The sequence below is a fragment of the Ammospiza nelsoni genome, chromosome 10 (assembly GCF_027579445.1).
Source record: "Ammospiza nelsoni isolate bAmmNel1 chromosome 10, bAmmNel1.pri, whole genome shotgun sequence".
Taxonomy (NCBI): domain Eukaryota; kingdom Metazoa; phylum Chordata; class Aves; order Passeriformes; family Passerellidae; genus Ammospiza; species Ammospiza nelsoni.
The window spans coordinates 8,268,123-8,295,981 of NC_080642.1; the positions used below are offsets into that span (position 1 = coordinate 8,268,123).

Genomic DNA, 27,859 nt, shown 5'->3' on the forward strand with positions numbered 1-27,859 from the left:
AGGGCTGATCACTGCTCAGGGATGGGCTGGGCACTGCTCAGCTTTGTGTGAATCACTAATCTGGGGTTTTATTTCTCACTCTCTCCTTTACATTACAATTATTATTGCTATTTTTTTGTTATCTTCAGTATTATATTTTACTTTGTTTCAATTATTAAATAGTTCTTATATCAACCCACAAGTTTACTTTTTTTTCTGATTCTCCTCCCCATCCCATCAGAGGGACAGAAGTATGTGAGGACTGCATGGATTTAGTTACTGGCTGAGGTTAAACCACAGCAACTGGGAAGGGTCTCCATTTAGGAACACTGACTAGGCTGGTGTAAAAAACAATCTTTCCATGGGAAATGCCAGACAGAAGCAAATGAGAGGACATGGTAACAGAGTTGGATCTGTTGGTCCTTAAGATGTTGAGTGAATGCAATTCAACAGAATGGAGGAAGCATAATTTTCAGTCTTTACATACATGAGGGAGAGAGAGAAAAAACAGGGAGAAAGAGAGAGAAGCTTGGGCTTCATTATTCCGTTCTGGAATTTTAAACTTTTCTTAAGGCAATGAAACTAGAAGTTGTGTTATGAAGTTCAGTTAATGTAGCAGAAGGTAAATTCCACTGCTGCATTGACTCTCAGGCTCATCCAGAGCTGACAAAATGAGAAATGCAAGGTACATTTGAGGTGGCCCCATTAAGGACAGTGGATTGAATAGAGACCAACAAATAGAACAAAGCTTCAAAAAGATAGCAAAGCTTTATACAGTTGCAGAAAGAAACTGATTTCAGAAATCATTTGTTACCATGACTTGGAAGTACCAAATATAATCACAGTAGGAAAAAAAAAGCATTGCATTTTCATCTAGAACAAAACAACTTCAGTAATTATATGTGTGGGCATTTCTTGCTAAGACTACAATCTGGATTTCATTCTTCAATAGAAGAATGCCAGATGAAAGGAAACAACTTATTTAAAATTGCCCAGACACGAATGACAGGTTTGACTCACTGACAGATTTATGTATTTTCAGCCTACATTTTTTCCTACACCTCTTTTTCCAAAGGCTGTTCTTCTGTTGCCATAGAGACCATTTCCAGTCTCTTTTCACTTCCACAGTGTCTATGCTGGGGGATCACTACTGCAGCTTCCCAGGCCACTCTGGCTGTGTCTCGTGCCCAGGAGTAGCCAAGGGAAAACAGTAAAGCAGAACATCTGCAGCCACACAATACAATTCTGCTGGTAGCAGAAATACTTCCATTTTTCTACCCACAAAGCTGGTGTGTAATTGGAAGGATAAGCTACAGCCACCCAGCACATGGAAATGTGGGCGTTCATCACGACTGCCACATCTACCAGGATGTTTTCTCGTCATTTAAAGGGATCTGTCACATCAATCACACTCCTGAATTTACTTTTTCCCTGGCTTAGCTGTGATGGATGTCATTAGAAATAATGGGAAAACACAAAGGATTGACTTTACCTTCACTCCATCACTAATACCCCTAAGCCTGCACACCTGGGGGAGCTGTTCGCACGGCAGCACCGAGGGCCGGAGCAGCTTTGAGCACCGCCGCCCATGAGGGAAATGTCTGTCCCAGGACAGGCCCTGGCCAGCTTCGGGCCCTCCTGGGTTTCATTTCACTTCACTCGGGGGCGCTTCCAGAGCCCCCAAAAGCGCCTCAGCCGTCAGGGGAAGGGAGCAGGCCCTGTCTCAGGAACCCAGCAGGCCCCACTGCACAGAGAGGTCCCTCCTCCCTTACTCTTGTGCAGCGCTTGTTTTCTAGAGGGGTCTTTTTGTTCATTTCACGCTTGGGGGCCTTTGTGGGGAAGGACATTTGTGGGGAGGCACTCGGCATTTGCGGAGAGGCGCGTTCGTGAGGCGGCGCGCGCGGCCGCCCTGAGGCACCGCCCGCCCTGCGCGCGCGCTGTCCCCCTCACCCCCCGCCCCTCAGGTACAGGAACGCGCGCAGCGTGACGTCAGCGCCCGCTCTCCGTCCGGCACGACCGCCGAGCTCTGTGATTGGCTGTCGGCGGGCGGAAGCGACCACGCCCCCTTGCGCGGGCGAGTTGGCGGGAAGGGCGGCGGGGCCTGAGGGGTCTCTGGGGTCTGTGGCTGACGGGACCGTGAGGGGCCCAGCACGGCCCGGCACAGCCCGGTACAGCCATGCAGGCCTTCCTCAAGGGCCCGGCCTCTATCAGCACCAAGCCCGTCGCTGCCAAGGAAAAGAACGCGGCCGGGAGCAGCGGGGAGGGCAAGAGGACCAAACCTATCCCCTGGGTGGAGAAATAGTAAGGGATGCTCTGGGGCAGTGCGGGGCTGGCCGTGAGGGGGGAGGTTTGCTCTGGAGGATGTGGAGAGGTAGTTGGTGCATAGCAAAATGGGGTCGCAGGTGTGGGTGTCCCCGCCAGGGAGAAAGCTTCACTTTCCCTGTTCTGGGGGAGCTCCAGGGCTGGGAGGTGCTGTAAGTGCCCTTTGTGGCTGCACTGAATGGGAAATCTTGGCCACGTCAAGCTGTGCTGTTTCATCGCTGTGTTTTGGTGCATGAATGCATTTAATGCTTTGGATTTTTGAGAAGCCTTTATCACAAAGTGGTAAAGTATTGCAGTTCTGCTTTTAAAAACATCTCAGACAGGTGTTTACAACAGAAAAAGACAAACAGCTCCCTGATGAATTGGATCACTTCACTCATAGAGACCAGAGGCATTAGACTTCCTGTTGTGATTTTGATTTCAACTGCAAAATTCACTGTAATTCTTTAGTAATGGATGTAGTCAGAAGGGGAAATGTTGTTTTTTCTCAATTTCAGCTTTCCTATAAAACTTTGCTAGCTAATGTATTTTATTTAATGTCCTTTTATTTAGTCGTCCCAAAAACGTGGATGAAGTCGCCTTCCAGGATGAAGTTGTAGCTGTGCTGAAGAAGTCCCTGGAAGGTGCTGATGTGAGTGCAATGACAACATCTACCTAATCAGCATTTTTAAACAGACATTTGTGTCACTGGTAACAAAAATTTCTCTTTTCCCACTCAGCAATGATCATTTTTACAGTAGCACTTCATGAACAGGCTAAGTGACTTTCTTGTGGTACCCTGTTGTGATGTATGTGTAAAGCTTCTTATATTCCCAGTCCTCTGAACGCTGTAGAATTGTAAGTTCCATGATGCAGTTTGGAATTTTTCTAGAAAAGCTCAAATAGTAAACTCCTTGTTAATAGTTTCAAACCTGGAAAAGCTTTTGTTGTCTCTACACTGCTACTCCACCAGTACTTGTGACATTCGTGTTTAAGACAGGAGGAGAAAGTTTTTCTTTCATAGACAAGTCTGAAATTACTCCTAAACATTTTTAGTGTTTCAGCTTCTGTGAAAGTGCTGAACTCTAAAAATTTTGGCTAATGAGAGAAATTTAATTTATAAGTGCCAGATCTACTGCTTGGATAGTGATTCCCAAACTTTTTGTTAAAGTTTCCAAGTTTCTCTTTGGCTTTAAAAAGCTAAATGTGGCAGTTGCAGGGTTGGCTTATGTGTCCTAAGAGAGTAGATGAGCAGAGCATTTGTAGTTGCATTTGTTTACTCTTGCATTTGCCTTTGGGTAAAAATGTAGTAAATATTTGGTATGTTTGATGGTTATTTCTTCCAAAGCAGCTGATGTGCAGGTGAAGGGGCTGAAGGAAGAAATAAAGTATGTAGCCAAGAGATGGCTCTGCTTTTTTCCAAAGCTGAGCAATTCCTTCTTCTGTACATACTGAGACTTTTTTTCCTCCTCACCCAGGACAATCCCACTTGTACTTCAAAAGCTGTCTGTTTTCATGGGCTGCAGTTTTGGTTTGCTCTGGGTGATATGAGTCTGTTTATTTCTGAAAATAATAATCAAAGCTTGCAAACAGACACACCTTATTTAAGCATATGAAGCCAAAATCAAACAGGTACCACACAACTGCAAAAGATTTGTGCTTCTTTCTTTAGCTCCTTTCTCCACAACCAGTTTGCTTTGAGAATGCTCTTTAAATGTGACCTTGTCAGGTAATGCTGTACCCCAGAAATTGTGTTTCAGCAGCAGTGCTGCTGCATTGCAGTATTTATAGAGTTGAGGTAATTAGGAAGGAACTGTTAACAGCAAAGGAGAAATGAGCTGCTGCCACCTATTCTGTCTGGACATATCAGTTGTGTAACATTGCTTAGGTGATGGGTTGGGAAGTTCTATTTTCAGCAACAGTTATTTAAAACCTTACAGCTTGTGGATCCAGCAGTGTTTCTTGGATTCTGAGCCTGGTGCTCTTGTGTTGACTTTTGGCCTCCTGAGTTGAAAAGGCAAATTATAATTCCTCCTTATGGTTAGGGGCTCTGTATTTTGCCATAGCTACCCAAACTCAGCAAGGCATTTGAGAACAAAATCATGCAAGTACTTTAAAATACTTGTTTGCTTGTTTGTTTTTTAATTTAGACATTTTTATTAGTTTCTTGAAAGGACTCATTCTGTCAAACAGGCAAAAGTGTAATTGAACTCTGAGGTGGCTCATACTTCAGTAAATACACATTACTGCAGAGGTTCTTATTGAGTTTGGTGATCTGGTGAGATCAAAGAAACAGCTGTGACAATGCTGTGGGTGTGAGTAATGTGCTTTATTTAAACCACAGTGCTGGAAATGGAGACTCAGTCCTCTGTCAGTTGGCCTGTGTTTGTGGGCCTTGATTTGGGAGCTGCTAAATGGAGCAGCACTTGTAACTCCCATTAACTAATACAGGACTTGTAACTCCCTGTAGCCAACACATCTCCATCTGTAAGAGCACACATCATCCTCTTATAAACTGGGGACAGCAGAGTCCAAGGGGCTTTGAACTGGAGAAATAGATTTCTGTCTGCCAGGAGTGTAGATTTGTTGGTTTCTTTTGTCAAAGAAACTGAAAATGTTCATGGTATTCTTTAGTTTTCATTTGCTTCATGATACCTTAATAACTGAAAAGAGAGTGTAGGATTATTATTGCAATTTCCATCTTCACTTGTACTGAAACTTCTGGAAAAGCAGCTGAGATTTGCACTATATGAGGTAGCTTTCCCATGAGCAGAGTGATGCCTGCAGGTATCCTGCTTACTCCTGGCAAGCGTGGAAAAATGGATAACCAGATCAGGTTGCAGTTTATTTAAAAATACTGCCACAGTTACATAAAGGATTAGGTTGTGCTTGGTGAAAAGTGGTGTAAATACTTCAGTGAGAAACCAGCATAAATGAGGTTGAAACAGAAACACTGGTAAAGTTGTGGTGTAATGAAATTAGGGAACATTCTAATTAAAACCTTTTACCTGCTCATGCTTTTTTTGAGGACAGTAGTGTGTGAATGAGCACAGAGACATGAAATTATGAATGCCCTCACAAACATCTACCCTTGCAATGTGCCAGCCTAGCACAGAGATTGGTGAATTTTCAGCTGCCATTCAGTACACCCTCCATCTCTCTGGCTGTCACAAAAGAGGGGGATAACACTATTGTGGTATCTAAACTTGAAAAGGTGTTTGTTAGTAGGGGATGCTCTTTGCTTATTAGTGATTAGAGAAACAAGCAACAATTGATTGGCAGAAAGAGCAGGCAAAACTTGAAATTCATTTATTTACTAGAAATTGATTGAAAATTGAAATTCCTCTATCTCTACTTGTAGGTACATACACAGTTGACTGTGTGCACTGTCTTGTCTTGGTTGTTAAAACAGGATGTTTGTTACCAAATTTTCTCGATTTCATTTTCTGATTATGGGTTGTGTACTCCTGCATTCTTCTCTGTTCTTTGAATGGTTTTGGTTTTGCTGTTCCCATTCTGTCTGCATTACATGCTATATTCAGCATAGAATTCTCTAATCTAATTTTAGTTGACTCTTTAAAAATAGAATGCTTATTAGGGGCTAGAAAGCAAGTCAGACTGAGGGGTTTGGTTGGAGGGAACTTTTGGATCCTTGTTTTAAGAATGTAGAAGTAGAACATCCCCCATTGTGAAAGACAGCAGTTTTAAAGTGATAATTTATAAAAGTGATTGCTTGAAATAGTAATATAGAAAACTATCACTCCTATGTCAGCTGGAAAGCTTCTTGATTTCAGCCAAAATTCAGTCATGGCTTATACAGATTTTATGGCAATCAGTCATATTCCCTCTCAGCTTTTGTTTTGCTGAGCTAACTAAATCAAACTCTTCCAAAAGTCACTTCTCATAAGATAGGCTTTTCACTCCTTTAATTACTTTTCCCAGTTTGGATTCATTATCCTTGTCTAAGGATGACTTGAACTGTGTGTAGCTCATTACCTGTTAGTATTAATAATTTACATCTGCATTAAAAGTGCACAGTTCAGACCACCATGTTACACAGGCTTATACTGCTCCTCTGACAGACAAAATAAAATCAGCCTATTATCAGTTTCATTCCACCTAATGAATTTCAGATATTTTGCAGGTAGTTTGCTATGTTCTCAAATTGAGAGATATTTTTGCTTTGTGCTGCTAAATGTCATCCTAAAATTATTGCTGCAGTCTTTGCTGTGCTGCTCTGATCTCCCTGTGTCAGCATATCTCCTTAATGCACTTGTATTTTTCATGCTGAGGTCATTAATTAAATTATTTTAAAGATCAATTAACCTAATTTCTGTAAGAAATGCCCGTGGTCTCCTTTGCAAACGGCTGGGATGTGTGCAGGAGTTTGCCGGCGCCGTGCGGTGCCGGGAGTGGGTGGCGCTGTCCCCGTGGTGGCCCCGTGGCTGTGTCAGGGCTGCCCCTGCTCCCTGCAGTGCTCTTGGTGGCAGCACAGAGCCCTCAGCCTGGCTGGGCAGCTGAGAAAGCAAAGGATGGTTTCATCTGCACTGCTGGTAATGCCCAGGCTGTTTAAGGCCATCTTTGGATAAATTTGGGTATCACTGCAATCAGAACAGTAGGCTCTGTAGGTTTAGTGATCTCAGACATGCCCTGGAGTGTATATATAAAAATAAATATAGATTGGAATATCAGTTTGAATAGAACATGGGATGGTGCCACAAATAACACTTGTTCATACTGCACTGTAAACAGCAACTGTTTGTCCTCCTTTAGAGACCAAAAGAGAAAGACTTGCCATTATTTACTGTGAGGAATAGACAGTTGTTGTTCTATTAGGTGCTCAGATTGTCAGCAGGTTTTCCTGTTAGTGGATATTTTTTTAATTTCCTTTTCTTACAAATGATGCCTTGCTATTTCAGCTTCCCAATCTGTTGTTCTATGGCCCACCTGGAACTGGAAAGACTTCCACTATTTTAGCAGCTGCTAGAGAACTGTTTGGGTAAGCTGGAATCAAGTTGCTTCAGTGTAATCAACTCTCACATGTCTCCTAATCATGTGGTGAAGTGCCTCTGGTCATAGCCTGCTCTTAGGTAGTTCCCAGCACTTTTTCAGGAATATCTTTGTATTCTAATTCAGCTCTAACTGAAATAAGATTTCTTTCTCATTTGTCCTGTCACAAGTCACCAATTCCTGCTGCCAGTATGGACTTCAGATTGGCAGCCATGTAACCCCCTAGCAAAAACTATGGAAAGAATGTGGTTTGCATATGATTTACTAAACTTTGTAAAGGAATTCCAATTTTTATGGTTTATTTAGTAACTTGTTAGCTACACATAGATCTCAAAGTGCTTCATAAAATGTCTGACTTTTAATCTCTCTGTTATGCACCATTGAATTGTGTCTGGAAAGTAGTGTTGTGACTCAGACTAAAATTCAGCATGTATATGTTCATTAACTCACTTGTAGCACTTGGGAGTTTTTGAGTAGCAAATTCAGTGATCTATAAGCAAAAGATGGATGAAAAGCTGGTTTGATGTTCTGATCAAATGTAATGCTGAATTTAATACCTCCCCCATCCCATTTGTCATTTTCAATCTTTGACTCACTGTTTTTTGAAGGGAACCACTTCTGCTTTAGTAGGAGGGAGACAACTCCACATTGTGAGTCCATTTTAATTCTCAGGATTTAAAATCCAGTGTATTAATTGTTGGTTTGTTTTTTTAAATGGAGTATAATGCTGCAGGTGAATACTGCATATACTTTCTGGATATTTCATTCTGGTAGTACTGCTAGTGTATTGTGGCCTTTTACTTGTTATTTCACATTGCTCAGGGGCTGTGAGTAAAAAGGCATATAACATAATGCTCTGAACATATGAGCCCAACTTCCTGCTTTTTTTTTTCTTCCTGGTTAACTGATATAATTTTATACTTTATTGTTTTCTGTAGCCCGGGAGGAGATTCTAAAAATATCTAATGGCAATTCATACTTCACATTTTATGATCTCAACTTGAATGTCTTTTAACAATGTTATTTAGTAATGCTGATAAAAATAATCCCTGCCATTCCAAACAGCCAGAAGGGTTGTTGTTATATTTTATAACATATTACAGGGGTTAGCAGCTAACATGTTGCAATAAAAATTTTGCAGGGCTGATTTATTCCGGCAGAGAGTCCTTGAGCTGAATGCTTCTGATGAGCGTGGGATACAAGTGATCCGCGAGAAAGTGAAGGCTTTTGCTCAGCTGACGGCCTCTGGAAGCCGTTCAGAGTGAGTGCTGCATCAAACCCCTCCTGCTCAGGACAAAGCATGTGGTTGTTTTTGTTTCTATTATAAATGATGGCTCAGCAGTGCCCAGAAGTTGGCAAAACACAACGCTTTGGCTGAGCTTTTACTTCATGGAATTTCACATTGGGGGTTGGAATACCCAGGAGGATTTTTACTGTTGCTGTTATCATTGGAAGCAGACAGCAAAAACTCCACAAGGTCAAGACTTCTGGGTTTGGGCACATGTTGTTGCCTTTGCAGATTTGCAGATGTTGTCTGACTACCATAGAAAAAATTCTTTGGATAAATTGTGCCAGAAGTTACTTCCCTTGTCCTTCTAATCTGCAGGAATTTCTGCAACATGGGTGTTGGTTTCTAAAAGGATTCTGCTGTTAGTTGATGGGAAGCTCAGTGCAGGTCAAGCCATGTGTATGGACTGTGGAAAGCAGCAGGAACAAACTGCATGCCAAGAGAGCCTGACTGATTCCAGAGCAGTATTGTGTGCTGGAATCAGTCTGTGGAGTGTTCTTGGGAGTTTAGGGAATCAGGAAGCGTGTAAAAAGAGGCACATAAGGGGTCAAAAGAAGCAGCTTACAGTAAGAGTATGTATTTTAGAGGGCTTTTGCAGTATTCAAGTGTTGGTCTTTTTATGGTAACCTGCCTTTATTTAAAATATTAGTCTTTAATCTAAAAATCAATGAAATCTTTTAAAAAGATTGAACCTCTGAATCTGTTCTATTTTTCAAGGATACATGCTTAAGTAAAATATTACTTGCTATTTGCAGGGATTTTCCTGTGTATGTTTTTTTTTTTTTTTCCCCTTTGTCTGTACATTTCCTGTTTGCTGAATAACAGATTTGTAATTTTCAGTGGTAAAATGTGTCCTCCTTTTAAAATTGTGATCCTGGATGAAGCAGACTCCATGACTTCAGCAGCCCAGGCAGCCTTAAGACGCACAATGGAAAAAGAATCTAAAACAACACGTTTCTGTCTTATTTGTAACTACATCAGCAGGTACACCTGGAATTGGTGCTTATTTGGATTTGCTGTCTGGTCTGTAGTCTCTTTTTTCTTTTTTCCCTGCTTAAAAGTTGATATCTAATTTCATAGTTTTCAGTTAATAGAGATGTCACTATATGCATGCAAGCCTGAAACAATACTTAGATTTCACTTAATTTTTACAATGTTGCAGTTTTAGAGTTATTTAAACCTTAAGGTATTTTAAACCTTTTCTGCCTTTGTTAGCTTTGTCTGTGAGAACTTGACCCACACATTCTTTACCCCTGTCCTTCCTTTCTTTCAGAATAATTGAACCTTTAACGTCTCGATGCTCCAAATTCCGCTTCAAGCCTTTGTCTGACAGCATCCAACAGCAGAGGCTGTTGGATGTTTCTGAGAAGGAACATGTGAAAATCAGTAATGAGGTAACTTTGTGGTTCCCATGTAATTTTACTGCTTAATCCAGTGCATAATTGCATGGCAGCAAAAGAGGCCAAGTCAGCATACTTTTCCAGGCTGCTCAGTTGTATGAAATAAAATATATAAACTCATTTATTCTCCTTCCATCGATGAGATGAATTTTAAGTCGTCCTAAAACCAAAGAAATATCCACCCGAGAAAACTGGTACCAAACTGTAGGGCTTTTTTTTCTCTGCTGAGTGTACTGGCAGAGAACTGTGCTTCTTTCTCAAACTGCCAGCACACATTTGTGTTAGTAGAGAGGTTGTTTTGTAACTTGTGTATTGTGCTTGGCTCAGACAATCTGCTTTGTGCACTACTTGGTGTTTTAAAGTAACTGCTGAAAAAGTGTATTAGATTTTAATTAACAGTGAACACTTAGCATTTTCTGACATCATTTTTCAGGCAGTGTCATACCTGGTTAAAGTGTCAGAAGGGGACTTGAGAAAAGCAATTACTTTTCTTCAAAGTGCCACTCGCCTAATGGGTGGGAAGGAGATCACAGAGAAGATAATCACTGAAATTGCTGGGGTAAGCTGTGCCTTACACTTTCTCCTGGAATTACTCTGAAAAGCATTTTTCCTATCTCTATCTGCCATTGCTCAAAGTTTGGTTAAAAAATAGTTTTATACTCACTAGTATTGCAGCATGGTAATGATGCACTATCTACCAGAATTGTAAAGACTGCCTGATTCTGTACACTTAATACATAGCAGGTTTCTAGAAACTTCTGTAAATCATGGAAACCTGTAAAAGTCTTATAATTCAAAGTGAAGTTGAAATAATCTGCTCATAAATGCAAACTGTGGGTTGGTTTTTTTTGTGGGAGAGTAGATTAGAACATTTTTTGGTGCTTTTCTGTACGTGTGTGTAGAAGTAGAGATCATTGCAATATTGGTTTGGAAGCACCACAGGGAAATGACTTTCAGTAGCAGCTCATTTTCATCTTAATGTTCACAGTGACAGTGACAAGGATCTGTGTGGCTCCTGCTTTTTAATGAAACAGCAGTGGTTTGTTCTAGAATGACATGGGTAATACTGAGAGGCACAGGAGAAACCTGAGAGAAAATGCATTTAATAAAACTTGTGTGAAGGTGTTCCTATAGCAACAAAACACCCCTGAAGAAGGAGAAGTGAGATTAGGAGCTGAAAAATAGATGGGCTTTAATGATGGACACACTTCCCATGAGGGTGCTGCCATCATAGCTCATTGTAGGGGTTGGGAGGTTCTGACTTTGAAACCAGAGGCAATTGCTGCTGTGCAGAATTTACAGAACAATTTTAAACAATTTTCACAGTGAAGTCACTGTTCAGTTTTGTGCATCTGTAAACCAGCTAGTATCTGAATAGATATCAGACATCTGAAACCTGGCAGAAATTGACTGTAGTGGTTGGAAAGAGAAGAATGACATTCCATTATTGAATGAATAATGCTCACTTAAAGCAAGGGAACCCAACTTTACACCTCCATAAAAACTTGAAGTTCTTGGTCATTCACAACTTCTGGGACCCTGGAGTGACCTTAGGACAAAAGCTTCATAAAGAAGCTTTGAAACCAAACTGTCCAGGCACTCAACTGACAGGAATGACAATGAGTGAAGGGGAAAGGGGCAGCTCTTCTCTGCACAGAGTGACATAATGGCATCTGTCAACTTTTTTCCTTCTGATTTATTGTCTAATCTTGTTGCATTGGGCATTTTTAGAATGCTATTGGTTTGTCACTGGAAATAAAATCTATTTGCTGTGTTGTTTAGGTGTGGAATGGTACAGAAAGCATTGGCTGATCTAACTGTTGAACAATGCCCTCCTCTTAGTCAGTGTCCTGAATAAGTAGTTGGATTTAGGAAGGTGACTTTGACAGTCTATTGTCATGATATGGGTTTTGTTTTAATGTCTCCAGTAAAGGAAAAATATCACAGCCTAGTTTTCACTTTTAAAGTTTATTTAGTCTGTCCCATATACTTGCTAGAAGTGGATGGGTGTGTAGAGGAATGAAATCCTGAAATGCCTTCTGCCATGAACACTTTGTTATTGTAAGCATCAACACCAATTTTAAGTTTACAATGTTGAAATTAAGAAATGTCACTTCTTGTTACAGGTAATCCCTAAAGAAACAATTGATGAGCTGCTCTTGGGCTGCCAGAGTGGTTCCTTTGAGAAACTGCAAGCACTGGCAAAGGTAGAGTTCTCTTAGTGCTTAGCCTGGCTATTTCTCTCAGTCAAGGCCCTGTGAATCCTTTGTTCCCAGGCTGTGGCTGAGGAGCATTTGGCCTCAGTCAGTTTGGATGCACATTTGGGAAGTGTCTTTTACCAGTCAGGACTCCCAGTCTTTCCCTTCTGAGGAAGAGCTGTCAAAGTTGCAAATAAATTTCCCTTCCAATGTGACTCTGGTTTGCTCCTGGGTTAAACTGATGTAGATCTGTTCAGCTGAACAGAAAAATAAGGTTGCACCAATGATGTTTCTATTTTCATAAACTTCTCTCTTCCCAAATAGCTTCACTGACCATTGTTCTCAATACTTGACATTTTTGTAACTGGGCACTAATTTTTTTTTAAGCTGTCTCTAGCTGCCATGGGTTTTATTTTATTAAAAAAAGCTTTGGCCTTACAGATCTCTCAATTCCTGAGATTAGCAATGACCAGATGAAGAAAGTAAATCCTAAGTAGTTGGCCCTTTAAAATGTGAAGGCTGTGGAACTGCCATCTGAGGCTGTGGATGCCAAGCTCTCCTAATTTTAGAATAGGATTGGACAGGTTCAGTGGAGGTTGTTAAATGCTTTAAATGTCTCATAAAATTTCTGAGATGTAAATTGTCAGAAGCTGGAAGAGCTGTTGGACAGAACTGCTGCTCTGTGCCTGCCTTGCTCGTGCAGCCTGTCCCTGCTGGGCTGGGTGCAGGGCAGGGCTGTGCACAGGCCACTGAATCCTCTACAATGTACAGGTTCCACACTAAATTGCAGTGCAGTCTCTCAGTTCAGACAGAATTTTTCAAGATTATCTTTCCAGTTTATGGTGTTTCTGCTGCTGAATTACTGCCATTTTCCTCTCTCCCTGTGCAGAATCTCATCAATGAGGGGTTTGCTGTTGCTCAGCTTGTAAACCAGCTGCATGACACCATTGTGGAGAGTGAGGATTACAGTGACAAACAGAAATCTGCCATAGTTGAGAAACTTGCAGTAAGTTTAACTTGAGTTAAAAAAACCAAAACTCATTAATCTCTACAGATTGATTTTTGTTTGCACAGTCTCTCCCAAGAAGTACATGGTGATTTTTTTTGTTCTGAATGTTTCTTGGTAGAATGTAAACTTCTGTCCTGAGAAATTTCATGAGAAGGAGTTGAAATATATTTAAGTGAATTTTTATCCATATTATGTTATTCTAGTGAATTCAATCGAGAGATTTGTGGGTTTGGTTGTTTTGAGGTTCTTTAATATAATGTAGAAGGGAAAATTAAGATGAGAATAAGTCAGACAAGTCAGCACTTAAAAAAAACTTAGGAGATGCAAAATGCAAGTTTTTGTTCTGGTGAATGAAATATGCCTTTCCAAAAAAGAAAAGATTAATTAACTTGCTCCACTTTTGATGAAGAAGGAAAGGCAGCTGTGGTGGAGGTTTTGCCTGAGTGACTGCAGCCAGGCAGGTGCTGTGGATGCCCTGCAGTGACGCTCCTGGCAGGGGCTGGCAGGGCCAGTGCCACACCCCTTTGTGTGCAGAGCTTTCACTGGTGGCCTCCTCTAGGAGATGGGATGGGGGCTGAGAGCTCAGGGCTCCCAGTCCAGCTGGAGGGGGATGTGATGTGGAGAAATCTGTGCAGAGTAAGACAACAGCTGGCAAACTTCTTGTTCTCCACTGTACCCCAAGACACAGCTGCCTTGAGCATGGCCATTTTCAGAGGGTTTTCCCTTCTCTGTTCCCTCTGCAGGAAGTGGACAAATGCCTGGCAGACGGTGCTGATGAATTCTTGCAGCTGATGAGTCTCTGTGCCCTTGTGATGCAGCAGCTCACACAGAACATCTGACTCCTCCTGCACCCTTTGTTCAGGGGTGGCTGGGGCTCTCAGAGCAGGGACTTGTGTACTTTTGTACTTTTTTGGGTGGTTTTTTTGCAATAAAAGGACTGCACTGCAGTTGAAAAACCTGAGGCTGGAGTATTTAATTCAAATTTTTTACACTGGTAAAGAGCACAGGGGTGTGTAATGCTCCTAGTGTGCAGTTCCTTGTTGTGCACTTACACATGCAAGCAAATTATCAGAAGTGAGCATATCCATACCAAAGTCTTCATCAGCTGCAAGCAGAGACAAAAGGATTAGTCCCTGTAGCCTACACTGGCTTGGCAGAATGATCACATCCCTGTAGGACACAGCTTCAGGCTGAACGCAGCTGACGCCTCCACCATCTTGTATCTATCTGATAAAAAAATACCCTTGGACAGGCATGAAGCATTAATGATGCAGTGCAGAGCTTCTGCATCAAGCCAGCACCAGTTATTAAGTGAGCCATTTTCTACTCTGATGAAGGGGTGTTTCAGTTTTAAGGACACAGGTGCAGCATGCCAGAACCACACTAGCACTTGGGACTCCAGAAGAACCACCCCTGCAATTAATGACACAGTACAGGAGCTGTGGGCACAAGGCTGCAGCAGCTGCCACCTTCAGCTCCCACCCTGAGACAGTGCAGTCTCTGCTGTCACCCTCCCCTCAACCCAAGAAGCAATTATTTACGATTTAAGTGAATATAGAAGTATTTTATTGAACATTCAAACTTCATTAAGACATGTGCAATATGGCAAATTTTACTGGGTTTAACCCTAACTAAGACAATAGTATGATTGCTTGCTTGCTGGGGCTTAGCAACAGGGTCCAGATCACACTTACCACTAATTAAATACTTTATTGAATAAATACATATGAAACAAAAATGCATTTTAATGCTCTTATAAAAGTTTAGAGATTTTGAAAGGCCTTTCCAATTTAATCTGAGGTGTAAGTACATACAATAAAGGAAGGTAGGCTAGTTTAACATAATTGGCTGACTTTATACAGCACTTATATCTTTTAGTCCATAAGTAAATTATTAAATGATAAAGAACATCTAATACAACCACTTCTATGGAACTAGGAAATAAATTTCTAATAAAGAAAAAATTTACAGACCCCATGACTTTCCACCCAACCCCAACAGTCTAACCCTAAAGTGGACAAAGCCAATGGCCTTCCCCACAAGAGCTCACGACAGAAAGTCGCTTCTCTTATCAAAAATCTGTATTTCTGATCCGTAATGAGCATTGAGACAAGATTCAATATATCCCCAAAGAAAGAAGCACAATGCGCGTTGTGAATCGCCTATTCAGCAACAGCGAGCACTGGATTCACAACCACCTCATCCCGGGGATTAAATGAGATCAGCCACATTCATCGGCATCTCCTCCACTGTAGTATTGTAGAAAGTCTCAATGTCTCGCAGGATCCTCTTGTCCTCTTCAGTGACAAAATTGATAGCCACACCTTTTCTGCCAAAACGGCCACCCCGGCCAATTCTGCACAAAAAGAAAACACATTTACACTCGAGTTAACCTCACCCATCTACTTTACATTTCTGCAAGATCCATTCTTCACTGCTGCTCTCATCTGCCACTGGCCAGCCTATGCTGCCACCCAAGTCACATCTGGTCAGGAAAACCAGCAGCTGGTGCCAGCAGCACAGCAGGTCCATTCCGTGGCAGGCAGCAGGGCACACATGGTTACTCGTTGGCTGCAAAGTAAGATCTTCATTTAATGCTTGATGCTGTGGTCTGAAGTCCTGGGTCAGTCTCTCTGTTCAACTATGCACCCACCCCTCATGCATTCACTCCCAGCACAGAGCACACACTGTTGTTTAACAATCAGACTGTTACCAAGTTAATCCAGTAACATGGAATAGCACACTTAATTTCAGAATTTCAATTCAACCTGTTTCCAGTGGGAAAACTTAGGATTTGTTGGTTTCCTTTAGAGAGTAAATCCAAGCTCAACATTTGTGTTGAAGCCCACATCAGTCACATCAGTGCATGCGGTTTAGTTACACCCACCGTGAGCTCCACCTTCCTACAGACTGCACGATCCAGCAGGAGCTAAATTCACAGAAAGGGCTCACAGAACTTAGGGGATAATCATGACAAAATAAATAAATAAATACCAACTCGCTCTTTATTCAAACTGTGCCGCTTACGAATCCACGTCCTAAATTACGTCAACGTCGTTTCTGAGCACCATCTTGTGTCATCAACTGCTGCTATCGACTCCTATAATTTTTTACATCAAGTAACAAAGCACAGTTTACTTAATTTAGGGACAGTCACTAGAAGCAGTTAACTAAACCTAGGGAGACAAACTGGAATTGCTGCCAGAAGACACACCACAGAGAAGAATCCCGCTAAGGAGCCACCAACAGCAAACATGGCACACATAACATGGACACAGCTGAACCTCCACAAGCAAAGGCAGCCCTACAAGCTAGAAGTAAGGTTTGTCTTGTCACTGAGCAGCAGCAACTCCAGATCAGCCAGAACCCAGACCAAGCTGACCCTGCTATCAAGATGCTGCACCACTAACAGTGTCACACTAGTATGTCACAGCCTACATAACAAGAGGCAAATCAGTTGCTGGCATTTTCCCCACAACTCCAAGGTTCATCACTTATCACTGAACCCATTATGTTCTAAGTTTTCCCACTGCTTCAAGTGTTAAGAAGTTCTGCTCCTCCCTTGTCTGAGAACCACTGCTGTGCAAGGCAGGGCTTTTAGAAAGCCAATCCACAAGTGGCTGCATTCCCTGCTAGCTCTGAGAAGTTCATGCATGGATGCTAACAGCTCTGGTTTAGTGAGGAGGGTGTGTGCCAATGCCCATCCAGCACAGCACAGGGACGGACGGGGGCAGAGCCAACTGACCTGTGAATGTAATTCTCACGATTGGTCGGCAGGTCGTAATTGATAACCAGGGACACTTGCTGCACATCAATGCCACGAGCCTGCAAAGCAACACCAAGTCTTTAATGCATGTTAGGGGCTATTTTCAAATTTATCCATCTCAGGCTTTTGTCAACCACATCATTAGTTATGAACTACAACTGTGTAGTCCATAGTGGAGCATGGTCTTTGCTGTTCCAAAAAGCTCCCAGCAGTTCAGGTTACAAAAACCATCACTCAATTATGAAGCTTTTGGGACAAGGCTGTAACAGAACATATTCTATGAAAGACAGTGCTCACCAGCAAGTCAGTAGTGATCAGGACACGGCTGGACCCTGATCTAAACTCTCTCATGATAACGTCCCGTTCCTTCTGGTCCATGTCACCATGCTGGGGAGTTAAAACAAAAAGCTGCAATTAGTACAGTTTCAATGGGCCAAACCAGAATATTCTTCAAAGAACAACACCCTGTATGAATCCCAGCGTCCCTACCTGCTGTGGGAACGAAGCAGGTAGGGATAGAAAGGAAACAGTTTACTTTAAGCAGGGGGAACGATAATACAGCACTGCACAGCTATATTATAACTTTCCTGCTTCTTACTGATATCCCCTCCTCACCAGTTCTTCTCCAGTAAATACAGAGCATTTCAGAAGTGATTTGAAGCAGCAATTCTTACCAGAGCTGAGACTGTGAAGTCCCTGGCATGCATTTTCTCCGTAAGCCAGTCTACTTTTCTCCTTGTATTCAGGAAAATAACAGCCTGTGTAATGGTCAGTGTCTCATACAAATCACAGAGAGTATCCAGCTTCCATTCCTGAGCAGAACAAAGATCATCAGGAAACATCATGACACAGGTTCAGTACATAACACAAATTTGAAGCAAGCAACAGAACTCCAATACAACAATCAATTAAGCCTGCTTTGGCACACAACTACATTCAACTAAGTTTTTGCGTCAATTGTTGCACCAAATCTTCAGACACAGGACACTGGACATTAAGAAAGAGGTCCACCCTAGTCCTTTTGGATCTAGTGCATAGTTTTTCTTCTTCTTGCATTTACTCTACTAGCATTATTGCAGAAACTAAAGCTCAGCCTTGGTTTCCGCAATTTTAGCACAGTGCTTTAACAAGAAGGTAAGAGAATCTAACTCCTCCTGCCAGAGCGAGTACAACCAGTACCAACCTCTCTCTCAACATTAATGTAGAACTGCTTGATACCCTCCAGAGTCAGCTCTTCCTTCTTCACCAAAATACGGATGGGATCTCTCATGAACTTTTTGGTCACTTCCAACACATCCATTGGCATTGTAGCTGACAGCAGCACAACCTGAAATACGTTACTCTATGTTAGCACATACCCCGCAGTTTTCATTTGTGCAATTCAGTTCTCAGCCACACCATAACCAAAGCTGCGTGCATCACTTCACCATGTCAAAGCTTTTTTACCTGGATGTTTGTGCTTAGTTTTTGAAAGATCTCATAAATTTGATCCTTAAATCCACGGCTCAACATTTCATCAGCTTCATCCAGAACAAACATTTTGATCCATTTTGGTGCTGTTGGAAAAAGAGATGCGTCCCATGAAGTTTCACAAATACACAATCCTAAAGAACATCATGCTTCTGTACTACTAAGCTTTCCAGCACAACTCTCCACAGTGACAACGGGTACACTAAAGCTCTTAGTGGCTATGAGGCTTTCACTGGAGACTGATCAGCAAGGGCACAATGAGGTTCATACTCACACAGATAGCGCCTGTTCAACATATCAAACACACGCCCTGGAGTTCCCACCACGATGTGAGGAGCCTCAGCCTGCAGCTTCTGCATCTCATTGCGCACATTTGTGCCACCAATGCAAGCGTGGCATGTTGCTCCCATGTAGTCTCCAAGGGCCAGGATTACCTTCTGAATCTAAAATAGAACCTTCCATTAGCAGCTTGTAGGAAAATAAAGCTTAAGCCCCATTGTCACTGGCTTTTAGGGACTTTGGAAGCCAAGACACCAAATAAGGACTATGGAGCGCTTGCACTGAGAGCTGCTAAAACCTGCCCAACTCTACATAACTCAAGTTGCTAACTAGAAGCCAGAGGAACAGTTAAGTTACCTTTTTTTTTTTACTGGCTGAACTTGCTGATGGAGTGACTGCCATGAGACAATTACTAAGCTGAGAGCAGGGCCAACAGAAGTGAGCTCAAGCTCTCAGGTGGTGCTCAGGCCTGCACGTAAAGCGCTTGGACACTCTTCAGTGAACTCTCTCCAATGGCACCACTACCAGCCAGATTTCAAAACAAATCTCACCTCAACAGCTTTAGAGTAGAACACCATTTATCTTGTTTTCTGTCTGATTTAGCATGTTTAGCTTTACCTTGAAGAATTGTCACATTGCACTGGCATTTCAGTACAGTATAGTTGAAAACGACACTAAGTTTTCTACTTCAGAGTTGGTTTAACACCATACTTCAAGACCCTTTATTACTGACAGTTAATCCAAATATTCAAGTATTCTGAAAGTTATTACCGCACACCCACTTAGCATAACAGAATACCAAGCCTTGAAGGTGGAAGACATGCAATTATATTGTCAGGAAAACATACAAAGAAACAAAACCATTTAAGTAACCAAATGTGCACTGCAGTTTTCATGTTGCACAACTGCATTGAAGTTTAAACAGCTTCCCAGCAAGTGTATTTTTTGTTTCCACTCAGAACACTGTGCTTTAGTAATTGAGTTTTTCTGCTGAAGATGCTCCCTCCACTTAACACACAGCACAGCAGCTGCCTCCTGCACCCCTGCCCCAGCACACCCTCCATGTTTTTTAACTCAGCTCTTCAAGGAGGCAGAGGACTTGTGGGACAGAAGGCAGCTTGTATCCCCCATTATTGGGCACAAAAAGGGTTCTGAATGGATATTCATTGCAGCCCCTCAAGAAGTCGGGTAATGTTGTCTCACAGTTGTGAAACCTGAAACCTATGCAACACACAAAGTTTTTTTTGTTGTTTTTTTAAACTACACTATCAATACCTGTTGAGCCAGTTCTCTGGTAGGGGCCAATACTAGTGCCTGGGACTCCTTGAGATCAATCTCCAACTGCTGCAGGATGGAAATAGCAAATGTGGCTGTCTTGCCAGTACCTGACTGAGCTTGAGCAATCACATCATACCCTAAAAAAAGTAGGATACACATTTACTGCTCCCACACGGGTCAATCACATTAGTTTTACTTAATTCCCCTTGAAGTAAGTGATCAGTACTAAAGAGGTCTCTCCATTTCAGGTCAGTCCCGAAAGATGGTGTACCATCATATCACTTGTTCAATGAAGATTGAAATTAGTTATTACTGCACACTAATGAAACAACGTATGCATTTCACAATGCTTTCTTAATTATCTGTTGATATTAATGAATCTGCTGCGTACCTTTGATGCATGGAATAATAGCTCTCTGCTGAATAGCTGAAGGCTTCTCAAAACCATACGCATAAATGCCCCTTAGAAGGGATTCTTTTAAATTCATATCATCGAAATTGTCAACAATCTCATTCCAATTGCTCTGTAATAAAGAATAAAAAAAAATAAATCCAATACCCCTGTCCACCAGCGATTAAATTCTCAGGTCACTTCGTAAGTGCTCACCTCGATGACACCATCGGGCTCCATTCCCTCTGGGCCGCCATGGTCTCTGCCATTAAAGAGAACACGTTGTTAGCACAGGAGCCACCACCACGCAACAGCGAGCTGACGTGTCGGCTAAGACAGCGGCGGGAGCCGTGACAGATCATTCCAGCAGGTGCTCTGAGCTGCTGCCAATGGCCAGACTCGTGGCCCCGTTCCGCAGTGTCCCGAAGCCGGTGCCCACCTCCCGGGGCCGCGGCCATGGGCGCACCGAGCGCGCGCTCCCGCGGCGGCGCGGGGGGAAAGGGGGGGGCGGGCGCGCTCCCGGCGCTGCAGCGGATCCCCCCGCCCCGCCCCGCCGGGAACTCTCGCGAGAGCTCCACCCCTGGGATTGCGCAAACCGGGCGCTGCGGGCGGACGGCGCCGGGCGATCGCCTGGGGGGGGCCTCCCCCTCCCCCCGCCAAAAAAAAATGTAATGGTCTCGCGCTCAGCGCGGCCCGAAAACCCGGGGCGAAGCAATGGCGAGAGGGAGAATAGAATGTCGAGGAAAAAATAGTCCACAAAAAGACATTTAAATATTAAAGCTAGAACACAGCCGTACACGAAATAATTTCGAAAAACTCCTTTCTAGGGCTGACTTGATTGCTAAGAAAGCCAGTAACGTAAATCGAGCCCCGAGGTCTAGAGCTAAAACCGTTTGTGAACCGCGAGCAAGGGGAGAGCAGGGATAGAAACGTCTAGAACGGGAGGGGCCAGGGCGCAGGGCTGATTGAGCACAGCGCCCTGCCTCCTCCAGGGCCCCCCGGCTCCCACCCCCTCCACCCTCTTTCGACTTTTTCCTCTCTCCCTGGCCACCCCCGCATAACCCACGAAGCCCCCGATCCTGGAAAGAGCCCAGGCCCCCGCCGTACCTGCTATAATCCGCGGAGCCCCCTGACATGTTCCGAACACCAGCTCTGTCCTCAACTGAAAAGGCAAGCCCTCCGCGGCGCCCGCCTTATATACCCGCCCTGCTGCCGGACTCGTTGCGCTCTGCTCTGCGCATGGATATTCACCTTACACCACGCGCAAAAAAGCAAGAATCCCTCCAGTTTAAGCCCTGTATCCCAAGAGATTCCCGTCACGCGACTTTTTCAGTTAATCCAAAGTTGCGTATGAACCTCAGGGGTCTAAGAGGCTACGTGGAACATAGAACTACTTTTTCTGTCGGATCGCGGAAGGATATTGCACCATTGAGTGCGTCACAGCGCCCCACTCCTTCCTCCCTCTGCCTCTCCTTCCCCCCCCGCGTGCACGGGGTTTCCCGTCCGGTCCCTGCTGCAGCGCGGGGCGGGAGGGGGAATGGCGGCGCCGCTTGGCCGGGCTGAGGGCACAGCGAGCGGCACTGCGGCAGCGGCGGCATAGCGGCCCCTTTTCCTGGTCGCATTTTGCCCACCGTGTTGGTTGTTTTTAAAGCCCCGGAGTCGGGGGGGTGACAGGAGGGAGAAAGATGCTTCCTCGGGCGGGGGCTGGCGGTCGCGCATCCGCCCCATCCTCACACAGAAATGACTCCCGCCTCCTCCTCCTCCCTGGCAGGCGGAACACACCCCGGGCTCTCCCCCTGCGCTCCCGCAGCCGGGGCAGCGCTGGTCATGAGGGGGCAGCGCTGGCAGCTCCCGGAGAGGCCCTGAGGCAGGGGGCCGATGGAGGCGCCTCTGAGGGCTCCTCGGCCCCTCGGGCCGGGCTCACACCCAGTGCAGGGCCCGGGGCTGAATCCCCAGACTTGTCCCTGGCGCTGAGGGTGGATCATTCCTGAAGGGGATGCGGGAGTATTTGTAGGACGCAGGTTAGGTGGTCCTCGGCGTGCTGCCGAAAGCACGGTGCTGTGATGTGCTGCAGGTCGCAGTACACGAAAAAACCTGGCAAGAATGATTTAAAGGTTAGTGCAGTCCAAAATAAAGCACTAAGAGAACTGTTACCGTGCAAACCGATTGCATGATCATGCCCAGCGCTTTCTACTGTGGCAGAAAAAATATCCATCATTTTAATGCTCATATCAGGTTTCACAATAATCTAATCTATTAATCAGTATTTCTTAGTATTTCTTATGGTGGCAAGTAATATCAATTATAAGTGATAATTTTGTGCCACCTTTGTATGGTTTATGTGTATCACTTTGCAGTCTGTTTCCATAGTGATTATATATGAAGAAATGGAGGCAGTGCTTGAAAAACTCAACCCTTTACTTGTCTAGAATATTGTAAATTGTCTAGAACCATCTAGAATATCCATAAAGGGAACCTCTCAAAGACTGTATATACCTTAAATCTTCCTATGGTAGCATCTGCTGGGGCAATATTATCTGTAGAAATATTACAGCCTACCACTATCCCAGCAAAATTATATAAATGCAGCTCCACTGTCAGCCTATCCTAATGCTCTCAAGTTCTTTCTGTCCACCCCTGCTGGGTAGAAAATATTGAGGATATTTCTTGTTTGCAGTTCAGTTAGACACACAACAATAGCTAGAGGCCTTTTAAATGAATGATGCCAGTTTGTGTGGACTATTAACCTCTGGTTGAAAAACAAACAGGATGGACTGAAGAAAGAATGTGAACAGTTTTGGGCTAGCACAGTTGGATTTCCCACTGCATTAAAAGTGATTTGAGTCTAAATGGAGAAATAACACTATTGAATATTTGTTAAGGATCTTGAATATTTGTCAGGAAAATTGTTGAATTTAGATGAATATTTTTATTCAAGCACTGCATATGTCTTGGTAGATTTGCAAATCTGAGAGGAAAAGATTTCCAGACGTGGGAATTTCAGGAAGGCAAGCCATCATTCTTCCCAGACCTGGAATGGCATCTCAGAAACAAGTATCTGCTTTAACTTTTCCAGTAAAGAAATCAGTGTCATTTCAGATTACCCAGGTATTCAGATCACTTTGAGTGCTCAGATTTGATTACAGTTGTCTAGTAACAAGGCTTTCCTGGCATTCTTGAAGGAGAAATTGTTCTCATTGCTCTAGCTTGCAGCAAATCTTGTTTTACAACACTTGCTCAAACTTCATTCTACTAAAAAAAAAAAACCTCAAAAAATTTTAAAATTATCTTCAATCAAGAAGGACAATTTTAAAAGTTGGTATTGTAATTTATTGGCTAAAATAGTGGGAGGTCTCTTGATTAAATGCCAAGATTTCTTGGCATGAGGCAACTACAGAGCCAAACATGTCCCCCTGAGCTCCTGATCACTGGCCTTTATCAAGGAGCTTAAAATATCCCTGTGTCTGAGGATTTTGTTCATTTCTGATTCACCTGATGCTTAAATTCAAAGTAAAGCCTGTGAGCAGACTGGTTTCTGCTGTCACGTGGTCGTGGCAGAGTTTGGTGGAATTTAATAAATTATTTGGTTGTGTTATTTGCTCTGGCTCATGGCTGTTTTAATGCAGTGACGCTCCACAATGAAATTATGATTTAAGAAACAAATCATCACTTCCCACGTGAAAGGCGTTTATTATATGGATGTTGCACATCCATATGGTGTATTAAGGGAACCCAGTGTTTCCTCCAGTGGAAATCATCAACTTCTTTCACCAAATGAAAAGATGAAAAAAATGTTGTTTCATAAACTTCAAGCAAACAGCTGGAAACACAGAATCAGTCTTCTCTTTTTATGAAACAAGATATCCAGGCTTCTTGTATTAGCAATGACCCCTAACTGCACTAGAGGAAAAAATCCTACATTTTATATCCTTTAAAAGCTCTGTACAATGTTTGACAAATATCTCTTTGGTTACAGTAGTGCTAACAGTCTTTTCATGTGTGTTCCCATCTACTTTGTGTATTTTTGTGCCAGTGTTAGCCATTCTCTGCCTGAAATTATTTGTGTTCTGAACAGGAAGCATCAAACTGAGAGGTGCCAAAAGGTCAGATTTTGTCACTGACAAAAATCTTGCAATGCCACTGGGATTTCTAGTGGTCCCCTGGCTTTAAATCTGATTAAGCTTTTTAGAGAAGCCTCAGCTGAAAACTTGCTCCCCAAGGGCCAGGTTCATGTTATCTTCAGGCAGAAGGGAAACCAAGAAGACACTAAATGATATGTCTGGGCTGCTAAAGATAGGATCCACAACCACACATATATATATGTACAGCTAATATACTTCTGTAGATGTTTCCCAAAAAGACAATCCCAGTGAATCATGGCTCTTTAGTGAGAGTGAACATAACAATCCATTTATTAGCAGGGGTAACAGATGGACTAGCTGGTTTAGCAGCTGGGTTTCCAGTGATTATTCATGCAGACTGAAGGAAGGAGTGATGTAGTTAAAGAAGGCAGTAAGAGCTGACACCTCCTGAAACTGAGCTCCAGTTGAGCAATCCCTGCTCACCAATATCCTGCTAAAGGCAACAGTACCATTTGCATTAGGAAATCTCAGAAATCTCCTTTTAATAATCTCATGGCATGATTTGAATTTGCCATGAAACTGCCAGGTCCTTCACAGGAAACCTGCAAGATCCCAGAATTCTTTTCCTGCATTTTTAAGTCTGGTGCCAGGGTTCAGGCTGTGTTTTATTTGATTGCCATGACTGGCAGGGCAAGGAAGGTGACTGTAAACAGACAGAGTTTGCTCACAGTAGGTCATGTTAAGGATCAAGATGATTTGTTAGGGTGTTGTTAGCAAGAAGGGATATTTTCAGTTCATCAGTCCCAAAGGATCCTGCCTAAACAAAAGCATGCTTCCTCAGATGTAGGAGTGGATATGTTCTGGAAAACCTCCAGAGGAGAAAGAAAGTCCAAATTCCTGGAGGCCCATGCTTGTTATTTAAATGCAGTTGGGATGTCATTAATGCTAACAAGTATTTTTGGTTACTCCATTGAAAATACAATCTAAAAAAGCTGCACAATAAGAATGTGAAAGGTACAATGTTTTTAATGGACTGAGAATGCTGGCTTTGTATTCTGTAGTACCTCAGTGTAATCTGAAATGCACATTATGATCACTTTAGTACATTGGGTTGTTAGGCTTGCTTTGTCATCCTTTTTTAAAGTTATTTTACAACTTTGTTATGTTTTGACAGATATTTCTAGTCTTTGTAACTGTAGTCAGATGTGTTGGGAAATCTCAGTGATGTCCCTGTTGAGTGAATTGAAAGTACATCCAGAATTTCCTCTCTGTGTCCAAGTTCTGTCTCATGAATAGTTGTGCACCAGGCCAATAAGGAACATATTCAAAGATGCTTAAATTATTTAGGTGCCAAGCACTAAGGAAAGGCAGTGGGATTTCAACTGCTTTGCTTGATTTAATTGCCCCACATGCTCAGTCTATTGAAGATATTCAGGCTTGTGCAGAGAATGTGGGGTGGATGGGGCCTTTGGCTGGCAGCTGACTCACTTGTCTGAAATGTTTGTGGTTTATGGTTGTGCCTCCTCATTGCTTGGAGCACACATCTCCAAGGAGTGCTCCTGCTTCACTTGTGCACAGTTTTGTTTCTTAGCTTAAGTTCTCTCATTCCCAGATAGATTTTTTCTTGATTATAATAGTTTGTTAAACTATTTAAGACTAGCTTACTTGGGTGGTTTACAAAAAATAACAACAAAGTTGTGTGAATTTATTCTTTCAGGTTGTTCGTCCATTAATTCATTTCCTCTTAGAGTTTGGAGTTTAAATTCAGACTCTAGTGACCCTCCCGCTTTCAGGGGTTTGGAGTTATTTATTACTTAATTCTTGCTCTGGAATGGTGAAGTTGTAGCTGAATTTTTAAGAAAGATGGTGTTTCCTTTATACAGTGGGACAGCTCTTGTAAACTGCTGCTGAAAAGGAAGCAGCAGAAGTGCTCTGGGCCCTCAGAGGAACCTTGGTTTCTCAGCCCTCTCCTAGGGGATCAAAAAATCTAAAGAACTAAGAGAAGTTAATTGCTTCTTATTTTATAGTGGGTATAGTTTCCTCCAAAACTTTAAAATTGTGAAAAATTTCCCTTTTACTTTGGTTAGCATTTGGTTGATCTTCTGATAAAAAACTAGGGTTAATTCTAGAAAGTCAGTATTTAATTTTTTAGTGGAAGTATGTAAATTACTGTTAATTCTTTAAATGAGTGTAACATAAGAAAACTGTCATATGGAATCACTTATGGTGGTCTTGTAATTTTAGTAACAATTCTGGTAATAAGAAGAATGTTGGCACAATAAAATTTTAACCCGAATACTTGAAACAGAAATATGCTTTTCTTTCTATGATTTTGTAGTCATCCAGGCCTCTGCATGCTATAAAACTCAATAATTACAGTTTTATGTCTTGAATGTTCTTCTTGATTGAGCATTTCGATTCTTTGTTTCCAAGTTTTCAAGGTCTGTAGTCCAGCCCAGGACATGAAATCAGCTCAGTTCTGTTCCTCTGTTGTAAGGGCTCCTAGTGTGACCACAGACTGGAATTTTAGCACTAAAATTGAGCAGATGATATTTGTTAGACTTGCCATTGACTTTTATTGGAATGAGAGCTCTCTTTGTACTTCAGTTTTCTTCTCTGTAATGTGAGGTGATGTTATTTGTCTCAAAGGTTATGTGTGGGCAAATCCTTAAAGAATGTGGGGATCAGTAATGGAAGGAGGCCTAGAAGTCTTTGATAGAAGTTGCAGGCTACTTTCAGGGCAGAGTATGTTCTTTATATTACAGAAATAAAGTAAATAAAGCTGAGAGATGAAGCAGGTGGCTGATGATCACATCCTGACATAGTTGTGGTTACGTTTATTTTTTAAGCCATGAAATACTGCATGTCATATATTTCAGTGAGACAATTGGCCAAGAATATTTTTACCAGGTCTGAGAGAAGGGTAAATACAAGCCTGTGCATTATTTTGAAGAAAACTGTTTTCCTTCTGCTATTGGTTAACCATCTCTGCACATTGTTTGTTCTCATGATGATACAAATTTGCTATTCACTGACATTGCTTGAGTTTTTAATTTGCTATGTTCAGTTGGTTCAGTTTTGGAACAGCCACTGCAGGCACACCTATGTCTGTATTTAATTCAAGTACTTTTCCTTATTGGTTAAAATGTTGAGTGTTATTTGCTTAGTAGGAGGAAGCAATGTGTGGGAACCAAACCCAAGATGAAAACACCAAAAAGGCCAAGCAGTTCTTTGGCTTTTACAGGGGTAAATTCACGGAACCCATTAGTGGTAAAAAAAGTACCAATCTCTAATGTATGCTGCACATATGTGTACCTTGCTAGCTGGCCTGTGTCCTGCCTGGTGACAGCAGTGAGCCCTGTGACTCTGTCTGTCCATCCCAGTCACACTTTTGGATGTCAGAACAAA

General features: G+C 42.6%; 2 protein-coding genes and 3 non-coding genes across 5 annotated transcripts; 1 reads left to right on the plus strand and 4 right to left on the minus strand.

Moving 5' to 3' along the window:
• The first annotated feature begins 2,049 nt into the window (after positions 1-2,049).
• On the plus strand, positions 2,050-14,141 carry RFC4 (replication factor C subunit 4). The gene is made up of 10 exons (XM_059479393.1): positions 2,050-2,280; positions 2,854-2,932; positions 7,200-7,279; positions 8,432-8,551; positions 9,419-9,562; positions 9,852-9,972; positions 10,412-10,537; positions 12,105-12,185; positions 13,066-13,182; positions 13,929-14,141. Exons 1-10 carry the CDS (start codon positions 2,156-2,158, stop codon positions 14,022-14,024), a joined length of 1,089 nt encoding a protein of 362 aa, XP_059335376.1. The 5' UTR covers positions 2,050-2,155; the 3' UTR covers positions 14,025-14,141.
• A 587-nt stretch (positions 14,142-14,728) lies between these two features.
• Positions 14,729-21,644, minus strand: EIF4A2 (eukaryotic translation initiation factor 4A2). Its single transcript, XM_059478912.1, has 11 exons — positions 21,477-21,644; positions 20,586-20,631; positions 20,370-20,502; positions 19,976-20,115; positions 18,696-18,864; positions 18,398-18,507; positions 18,135-18,278; positions 17,626-17,763; positions 17,249-17,338; positions 16,931-17,010; positions 14,729-15,541 (listed from the first exon to the last, which is right to left on the minus strand). Exons 1-11 carry the CDS (start codon positions 21,503-21,505, stop codon positions 15,397-15,399), a joined length of 1,224 nt encoding a protein of 407 aa, XP_059334895.1. The 5' UTR covers positions 21,506-21,644; the 3' UTR covers positions 14,729-15,396.
• Positions 17,417-17,544, minus strand: LOC132077894 (small nucleolar RNA SNORA63). Its single transcript, XR_009419155.1, has one exon. It is a non-coding gene; the product is annotated as a small nucleolar RNA SNORA63 (small nucleolar RNA).
• LOC132077902 (small nucleolar RNA SNORA81) lies at positions 17,907-18,087 on the minus strand. The gene has a single exon (XR_009419163.1). It is a non-coding gene; the product is annotated as a small nucleolar RNA SNORA81 (small nucleolar RNA).
• Positions 20,192-20,262, minus strand: LOC132077905 (small nucleolar RNA SNORD2). Its single transcript, XR_009419166.1, has one exon. It is a non-coding gene; the product is annotated as a small nucleolar RNA SNORD2 (small nucleolar RNA).
• Positions 21,645-27,859: the final 6,215 nt, after the last annotated feature.

Excerpts from the sequence above, each read along its gene's own strand:
- RFC4 (XM_059479393.1), top strand. The coding sequence starts at position 2,156 with ATGCAGGCCTTCCTCAAGGGCCCGGCCTCTATCAGCACCAAGCCCGTC. Across the intron at positions 2,933-7,199 it reads AGTCCCTGGAAGGTGCTGAT|CTTCCCAATCTGTTGTTCTA; the intron begins GTGAGTGCAATG and ends TTGCTATTTCAG. Across the intron at positions 12,186-13,065 it reads AACTGCAAGCACTGGCAAAG|AATCTCATCAATGAGGGGTT; the intron begins GTAGAGTTCTCT and ends CTCCCTGTGCAG.
- EIF4A2 (XM_059478912.1), bottom strand. The coding sequence starts at position 21,505 with ATGTCAGGGGGCTCCGCGGATTATAGCAG. Across the intron at positions 18,279-18,397 it reads AACTAAGCACAAACATCCAG|GTTGTGCTGCTGTCAGCTAC; the intron begins GTAAAAAAGCTT and ends AACGTATTTCAG. Across the intron at positions 17,011-17,248 it reads TGATCACTACTGACTTGCTG|GCTCGTGGCATTGATGTGCA; the intron begins GTGAGCACTGTC and ends GTTGCTTTGCAG.